The 9,071-nt window shown below is 43.6% G+C and overlaps 1 protein-coding gene across 2 annotated transcripts in view; it reads right to left on the bottom strand.

Moving 5' to 3' along the window:
* Positions 1 to 279: 279 nt before the first annotated feature.
* Positions 280 to 9,071, bottom strand: part of LOC109900061 (beta-1,3-N-acetylglucosaminyltransferase radical fringe) — a 33,163-nt gene continuing 24,371 nt past the window's right edge. For both annotated transcript variants that reach the window (XM_031835249.1, XM_020495785.2), the window contains exons 5-9: positions 6,074 to 6,227; positions 5,847 to 5,932; positions 1,371 to 1,536; positions 1,180 to 1,265; positions 280 to 862 (exon numbers count right to left, since the gene is read on the bottom strand). In XM_031835249.1, coding sequence (XP_031691109.1) covers positions 796 to 862; positions 1,180 to 1,265; positions 1,371 to 1,536; positions 5,847 to 5,932; positions 6,074 to 6,227 — 559 coding nt within the window. In that variant the 3' untranslated portion in view covers positions 280 to 795. The remainder of the gene's footprint in view (positions 863 to 1,179; positions 1,266 to 1,370; positions 1,537 to 5,846; positions 5,933 to 6,073; positions 6,228 to 9,071) is intronic.

Raw genomic sequence — 9,071 nt, 5'->3', positions numbered from 1 at the left:
GACTGTTTGAGGTTGTGGACAGGTGTCTTTTATACTGATAACAAGTTCAAACAGGTGCCATTAATACTGGTAACGAGTAGAGGACAGAGGAGCCTCTTAAAAAAGAAGTTACAGGTCTGTGAGAGCCAGAAATCTTGCTTGTTTGTAGGTGACCAAATACTTATTTTCCACCATAATTTGCAAATAAATTCATAAAAAATCCTACAATGTGATTTTCTGGATTTAGTTTCTAATTTTGTCTGTCATAGTTGAAGTCTACCTATGATGAAAATTACAGGCCTCTCTCATCTTTTTAAGTGGGAGAACTTGCACAATTGGTGGCTGACTAAATACTTTTTTGCCCCACTGTATATCTGGACCACAATAGTATGTTTGGGATTCAAAGCTACAACAAAAGCAATGAGTGGTGAATCATCGCTATGGCAACAGCCAACAGTGGCAACTTCCTGCATCGACTGGAGGGTACACTAGTGATAATAAAGAATAGTGGGGTGTTTCTTCATCATCCCACCATGACCAAAGCGATCCTCACTCCAGTTACCTCATCTTCTCTCGCCTCATGTCCTCTCAAAGACCCACAGACGTCTAGCCATTTGATCTGAGTGAAGTGGTTCTGTAGGGTTAGCCTGGGTGCCAGTGAACCTGTTTGGCCTTGTCATAATTTTGCCATGGCAATGATATAGCTAGTATTGTAGATATGCTGTACTGTAGTGGTCATCAATGGTGACCCATACTAGGACACCAGTCAACCAGGCCGGTAGGAATTATTGTAGATATGCTGTACTGTAGTGGTCATCAATGGTGACCCATACTAGGACACCAGTCAGTCTCTGGGTAGAGGAGGCAGTGGACAGTCTTAAACCTAGAGAGCGAGACAGAGAGGGCAGACGGAGGGAGAGAGGAGAGATGGAGGCAGAAAGAGATTGAGGGAGAGAGATATTGAGGGGAGGGAGAAAGAGCGAGAGAGGGCAGATGGAAGTAGAGAGAGGGGATACGGAGGGGGGGAGAGAGGGAAATGGTAAGACAAAGAAAAGTGTTGGTGGAGAGAGAGGGGATAACCATTTACATGTCACTCACAATTCAGCAGAGGTTAAGCAAACCAGTGTCATGTCATTTTCTAGTGCCTGACAATGTTGGGTAAATGTTGGATGGATGTTGGGAGAATGTTTGTCTGTTTACCGTGACGGGTCCTCCACCAGAGAGAAGGCTCCTCCAATGCTGATCACATTCCTCCTGTTCTCAAAACCCCCGTAGCTCAAAGTGACCTAGACACAGACACACAGTTTTTCTTTGATGGCTGAAAACAATTGGGATCTGTTGTATTTCTTTCTCTCTCAGTCTCCCTCTATTTCTCTCCTCCCCACCCCTACCTGCTCCAGCACGGTGTCTGTGGGAAGCCTCTGCAGGTTCTCCAGGTGGGAGTGGAAGAGGTGTGTGTGTGTCAGTGTCACCTCCAGCAGCGCCTCGATGATGTAACCCATGGTGCAGTCGTCAGGGAGACGGATCTTCTCCGCCGTGCTGATGAAGTTGCCCAGACTGGGGGGAGGAGGAGGGGAGAGGATGAGAGGAAAAGAAAGGAGAGAGAAGAAGAGGTAGTGAGTGAACTGCTCAAAACAGTTTGGCATAATAGCTTAAAGGAAAGATTCCCCCATTTTGAATGTTCTCGTATTAGTGTATCTCTGAGTGATGTTCTATCGATTCCCGAGGTCTTTTCATGTGTACTGTATCTCTACAGTATATGTAGCAACGGTTTTAACAACAATTCTAATGAATGCAACAGTTGGAAACTACCCAACAGGGGGGTAAAAATATGACAAAACCAGGTATACCGAGAAAGAGGCTTTGGAGGAAATGTTTTGGGAGTCAAACACAGATGCCGAGGACCAAGATGACTGACTCGGCTGAGAAAAATGTTTTCGAGAAGTATTGGATCCCGTTTAATATCTGTAGGTAAATTATTTTGTAAACTTTCTATACTATATGTATTTAGTATGTTTTATATAGTTGTGGTCTTGTTCTTTGTATTTACAGTATAGCTGTGTCCAGTCCTGTGTATCCTATATTCTGTCTATCATTCCAAAGTACTTACATATTTTATATACACTACTGCTCACAAGTTTGGGGTCACTTAGAAATGTCCTTGTTTTTGAAAGAAAAGTTTTTTGTCCATTAAAATAAATCAAATCAAATCAAATTTTATTTGTCACATACACATGGTTAGCAGATGTTAATGCGAGTGTAGCGAAATGCTTGTGCTTCTAGTTCCGACAATGCAGTAATAACGAACAAGTAATCTAACTAACAATTCCAAAAAAACTGCTGTCTTATACACAGTGTAAGGGGATAAGGAATATGTACATAAGGATATATGAATGAGTGATGGTACAACGCAGCATAGGCAAGATACAGTAGATGATATCGAGTACAGTATAACATATGAGATGAGTATGTAAACAAAGTGGCATAGTTAAAGTGGCTAGTGATACATGTATTACATAAGGATGCAGTCGATGATATAGAGTACAGTATATACATATGCATATGAGATGAATAATGTAGGGTAAGTAACATTATATAAGGTAGCATTGTTTAAAGTGGCTAGTGATATATTTACATAATTTCCCATCAATTCCCATTATTAAAGTGGCTGGAGTTGAGTCAGTGTCATTGACAGTGTGTTGGCAGCAGCCACTCAATGTTAGTGGTGGCTGTTTAACAGTCTGATGGCCTTGAGATAGAAGCTGTTTTTCAGTCTCTCGGTCCCAGCATTGATGCACCTGTACTGACCTCGCCTTCTGGATGACAGCGGGGTGAACAGGCAGTGGCTCGGGTGGTTGATGTCCTTGATGATCTTTATGGCCTTCCTGTAGCATCGGGTGGTGTAGGTGTCCTGGAGGGCAGGTAGTTTGCCCCCGGTGATGCGTTGTGCAGACCTCACTACCCTCTGGATAGCCTTACGGTTGAGGGCGGTGCAGTTGCCATACCAGGCGGTGATACACCCCGCCAGGATGCTCTCGATTGTGCATCTGTAGAAGTTTGTGAGTGCTTTTGGTGACAAGCCGAATTTCTTCAGCCTCCTGAGGTTGAAGAGGCGCTGCTGCGCCTTCTTCACGATGCTGTCTGTGTGAGTGGACAAATTCAGTTTGTCTGTGATGTGTATGCCAAGGAACTTAAAACTTGCTACCCTCTCCACTACTGTTCCATCGATGTGGATAGGGGGGTGTTCCCTCTGCTGTTTCCTGAAGTCCACAATCATCTCCTTAGTTTTGTTGACGTTGAGTGTGAGGTTATTTTCCTGACACCACACTCTGAGGGCCCTCACCTCCTCCCTGTAGGCCGTCTCGTCGTTGTTGGTAATCAAGCCTACCACTGTTGTGTCGTCCGCAAACTTGATGATTGAGTTGGAGGCGTGCGTGGCCACGCAGTCGTGGGTAAACAGGGAGTACAGGAGAGGGCTCAGAACGCACCCTTGTGGGGCCCCAGTGTTGAGGATCAGAGGGGTGGAGATGTTGTTGCCTACCCTCACCACCTGGGGGCGGCCCGTCAGGAAGTCCAGTACCCAGTTGCACAGGGCGGGGTCGAGACCCAGGGTCTCGAGCTTGATGACGAGCTTGGAGGGTACTATGGTGTTGAATGCCGAGCTGTAGTCGATGAACAGCATTCTCAAATTGGTCAGAAATACAGTGTACACATTGCTAATTTTGTAAATTTGTATAATTTTTTATTTTACCTTTATTTAACTGGGCAAGTCAGTTAAGAACAAATTCTTATTTTCAATGATGGCCTAGGAACAGTGGGTTAACTGCCTTGTTCAGGGGCAGAACGACAGATTTTTACCTTGTCAGCTCGGGGATTCCATCTTGTGACCTTTCGGTTACAAGTCCAACGCTCTAACCACTAGGCTACCTGCCGCCGCAAAATGACTATTGTAACTGGAAACGGCAGATTTTTTTTATGGAATATCTACATAGGCGTACAGAGGCCCATTATCAGCAACCATCACTCCTGTGTTCCAATGGCATGTTGTGTTAGCTAATCCAAGTTTATAATTTTAAAAGGCTAATTGATCATTAGAAAACCCTTTTGCAATTATGTTAGCACAGCTGAAAACTGTTGTTCTGATTAAAGAAGCAATAAAACTTGCCTTCTTTAGACTAGTTGAGTATCTGGAGCATCAGCATTTGTGGGTTCGATTACAGGCTCAAAATGGTCAGAAACAAAAACCTTTCTTCTGAAACTCAGTCTATTCTTGTTCTGAGAAAGGAAGGCTATTCCATGCAAGAAATTGCCAAGAAACTGAAGATCTCGTACAACGCTGTGTACTACTCCCTTCACAGAACAGCGCAAACTGGCCCTAACCAGAATAGAAAGAGGAATGGGAGGCCCCAGTGCACAACTGAGCAAGAGGACAAGTACATTAGACTGTCTAATTTGAGAAACATATGCCTCAAGTCCTCAACTGGCAGCTTCATAAATAGTACCCACAAAACACCAGTCTCAATGCCAACAGTGAAGAGGCGACTCCGGGATGCTGGCCTTCTAGGCTGCTAAAAGTTGGATATATTCTGTGTAACCAAATGATCATGGCCTTTGCTACTTTGTTTCTAAAGGTAGGCTACCTGTGTCCCACTGTTTGCTTTGTATATGCTAGTATATGGCTTTTACATAACAGTCATGTTGTTTTGTTATGGTCTGCTTTTTGGTGTTTTGAACTGTATGTATAGCCTACACACAGTATAGGCCTATGTAACTGTGTCCTGTTTGTGCAATATAATTCAAATTAGTTTTCCACTAGGAGGCAGGGGAGTACTGTGCCCACCCACTGGGGAGCCAGTCCCTGCCAGGCCCACCCAGAGTGAACAAAAACAACACATTATTGATGGCTGAAAACAAAAATACTACTCAGCCTTGCCCCCCTCCCCACTATTTGCATTGTGCCTGCATGTGTTTCACACCTCTGTCTGAGGCACTTTCCAGACAGTGTCCAAATAATCTTATTCATTATGATCGAAAAAGCTAAACTGCTCCTAGATCAGCACTCCTACTCAGAAATGCTTTGTGGACAGAGGTGAGCTTGCTGCACTCACCTGGCCAGTTGTGAAGGGACAGTATACAATCCCCCTGGCCAGCTATGTCCAGTGGGGAGGGGAGCCTACTGAAGAAGTTAGACATTTAGAGTTAGTCTCTGAGATGCCACAAGTCACCAGCAGGGAATGTGTAACACAGTTTATCTTTTAGTATATTGCTTTTATATTAGAATAATGCACTTTTGTCAAATTTGTCAAGTGCAATATTGATCCTATTATTTTCCTGCATTTTATTCCCCATAGAGAGGATGATGATGTTTGGGAGGTTGAAAGGACACTTGGATGTTCCCTGACACCACCACAATGTTTGGAAGAAGTTGATATTGTAGAAATGTTGTTTTTATACCTCTTACTAAAACATCTGTAAAGTTAGAGCTGTTGTTTCTATAAATCACATTTGTTTCCCAGAAGTGTTTGACTTGTTGTGGAAGGCATCTGATGAGTTTCCAACTCTATTCATCAATCATCTACTTACAGCTTGTCCATGAAAGATCACACTAAAAAACAGTTACTTTGTGTGTGCTTGATCTTGTGTGATCTGAACTGTGCCATTCCTATGTTCTGACCATGTCCTTATCAGGTGTGATACCAAGTTCAATGCATGTCCTTATTTAACTGCTCATTAAAAGCAGTTACTTTTGAGTGTGTCTATTTAGGCGGAAATCTACATTTTTGCCTTTACATTTAATTAACCTTGAACAGCCACAATAATATGTGCATCTGAAGAACATGGAAAAACGTTGAACTGTTAAAACTCACCTAGCCCATGGACTCATCTTGAGGGCCAGACCACGACTGATACAGAACCCTGCTCCTCCTGTAGCAAACCAGAACTTCACTGACACCTGGGAGAAGAAAACAAGGGTCAGAGAGAACAAGAGAGGGTTCGAGAGAACGAGAGAGGGTTAGAGAGAGACAGGAAGGGAGGTATAGACCGAACGACAGATGGAGAAAGAGACAAACAGACTGACACTGGATGTACTCACAGATCCGTCACTCTTGACCCTCTCTGCGGCCTCTATGGGGTGGTCGAGGCTGGGCCGGCCCAGATAAACATCCTGCGTATGGTGGTAGGAGGACAGCAGCTTCAGCAGACTGGGTACAATCACATAGTTATCATCATCCATATGGCAGAACCACCTGGGGGGGGGGGGGGGGGGGGGGGGGGGGGGGTAGATGCAAGCTATTACATAAACAGTTATACAAGTGTTACTGAGAAGTTGTTGATGGTGTTCATCAAGTAACAAATACAGGACATGGGACTGGAAGAAATGTGTCCATGTTTTCAAATAATGCCTGTGATTAGCAGAGGTATGTGGAGACATATAGTCCTATTAATTTGTTGACCTCCTTAACCAACCACACAGAGAATCTAAGATATACACTACATGACCAAAAGTATGTGGACACCTGTTTGTCGAACATCTCATTGCAAAATCATGGGCATTAATATGGTTAGTCCCCCCCTTTGCTTCTATAACAGCCTCCACTCTTCTGGGAAGGCTTTCCACTAGATTGTAAAACATTGCTGCGGGGACTTCCATTCAGCCAAAAGATCATTAGAGCACGGATGTTGGGTGATTGGGCCTGGCTCACAGTCGGTGTTACAATTCATCCTAAAGGTGTTTGACGGGGTTGAGGTCAGGGCTCTGTGCGGGTAAAGTTCTTCCACACCTATTTGTATGGACCTCGCATTGCATTGTCATGCTGAAACAGGAAAGGGCCTTCCCCAAACTGTTGTCACAAAGTTGGAAGTCTAGAACAGCACAGAATAGTCTAGAATGTCATTGTATGCTATAGCGTTAACATTTCCCTTCACTGGAACTAAGGGGCCTAGTCCAAACCACGAAAAACAGCCCCAGACCATTATTCCTCCTCCACCAAACTCTACAGTTGGCACTATGCATTGGGGCAGGTAGTGTTCTCCTGTCATCCGCTAAACCCAGTTTCCACTGCTCCAGAATCCAATGGCGTCAAGCTTTACATCACTCCAGCTGACGCTTGGCATTGCGCATGGTGAACTTAGGCTTGTGTGCAGCTGCACGGCCATTGAAACCCATTTCATGAAGCTGCTAACAAACAATTATTGTGCTGACGCTGCTTCCAGAAGCAGTTTGGAACGCAGTAGAGTGTTGCAACTGAGGACAGACAAATGCGGCTGATCCGTTGTTGCTCCTAGACGTTTCCACTTCACAATAACAGCACGTACAGTTGACCGGGTCAGCTCTAGCAGGGCAGAAATTTGACGAACTGACTTGTTAGAAAGGTGGCATCCTATGATGGTGCCATGTTGAAAATCACTGAGCTCCTCAGTATGGCCATTCTACTGCCAATGTTTGTCAATGGAGATTGCATGGCTGTGTGCTCTATTTTATACACCTGTCAGCAACGGATCTGGCTGAAATATCCAAATCAACTAATTTGAAGGGGTGTCCACATACTTTTCTATATACAGTACCAGTCAAAGGTTTGGAAACACCAACTCATTCAAGGGTTTTTCTTTATTTTTGCTATTTTGTACAGTTTAGAATAATAGTGAAGACAAACCCTATTAAATAACATAATTGAAATCATGGAGTAACCAAAAAAGTGTTGAATAAAAATATATTTTATATTTGAGATTCTTCAAAGTAGCCAGCCATCCTTTGCCTTTGACAGCTTTGGACACTCTCGGCATTCTCTCAACCAGCTTTACCTTTAATGCTTTTCCAACAGTCTTGGAGTTCCCACATTTCATTTGATATGCTGAGCACTTGGCTGCTTTTCCTTCACTCTGCGGTCCAACTCATCCCAAACCATCTCAATTGGGTTGAGGTCAGGTTATTGTGGAGGCCAGGTCATCTGATGCAGCACTCCATCACTCTCCTTCTTGGTCAAATAGCTCTTCACAGCCTGGAGGTGTGTTGGGTCATTGTCCTGTTGAAAAACAAATTATAGTCCCACTAAGCGCAAACAAGATGGGATGGCGTGTCGCTGCAGAATGCTGTGGTAGCCATGCTGGTGAAGTGTGTTTTGAATTCTTAATATAATCACAGACAGTGTCACCAGCAAAGCAACCCCACACCATCACACCACCTCCTCCATGCTTCATGATGGGAACCACACATGTGGACATCATCCGTACTCTGCGTCTCACAAAGTAACAGTGGTTAGAACCAAAAATCTCACATTTAGACTCATCAGACCAAAGGACAGATTTCCACCGTTCTAATGTCCATTGCTCATGTTTCTTGGCCCAAGCAAGTCTCTTCTTATTATTGGTGTCCTTTAGTAGTGGTTTCTTTGCAGCAATTCAACCATGAAGGCCTGATTCACACACTCTCCTCTGAACAGTTGATGTTGAGATGTGTCTGTTACTTGAACTCTGTGAAGCATTTATTTGGGCTGCAATTTCTGAGGCTGGTAACTCTAATGAACTTATCCTATGCAGCAGAGGTAAGTCTGGGTCTTCCTTTCCTGTGGCGGTCCTCATGAGAGCCAGTTTCATCATAGTGCTTGATGGTTTTTGTGTTTGCACTTGAAGAAACTTTCAAATTTGTTCAAATTTTGCAGATTGACTGACCTTCATGTCTTAAAGTAATGATGGACTGTCATTTCTCTTTGCTTGTTTGAGCTGTTCTTGCCATAATATGGACTTGGTATTTTACCAAATAGGGCTTTCGTCTGTATTCTAACCCTACCTCGTCACAACACAACTGATTGGCTCAAACGCATTGAGAAGTAAAGAAAATCCACAAATTAACTCTTATCAAGGCACACCTGTTAATTGAAATGCATTGCAGGTGACTACCTCATAAAGCTGGTTGAGAGAATGCCAAGAGTGGGCAAAGCTGTCATCAAGGCAACGGGTGGCTACTTTGAAGAAATACATTTTGATTTGCTTAACATTTTTTTTGTTACTACATGATTCCATATGTGTTATTTCATAGTTCTGATGTCTTCACTATTATTCTACAAGGTAGAAAATAGTCGAAATAAAGAAAA

This window comes from Oncorhynchus kisutch, linkage group LG11 (genome assembly GCF_002021735.2).
Source record: "Oncorhynchus kisutch isolate 150728-3 linkage group LG11, Okis_V2, whole genome shotgun sequence".
NCBI classification, from domain to species: Eukaryota; Metazoa; Chordata; class Actinopteri; order Salmoniformes; family Salmonidae; genus Oncorhynchus; species Oncorhynchus kisutch.
The sequence above is the reverse complement of the archived record's forward strand: the minus strand, read 5'-3'. Positions and strand labels throughout refer to the sequence as shown.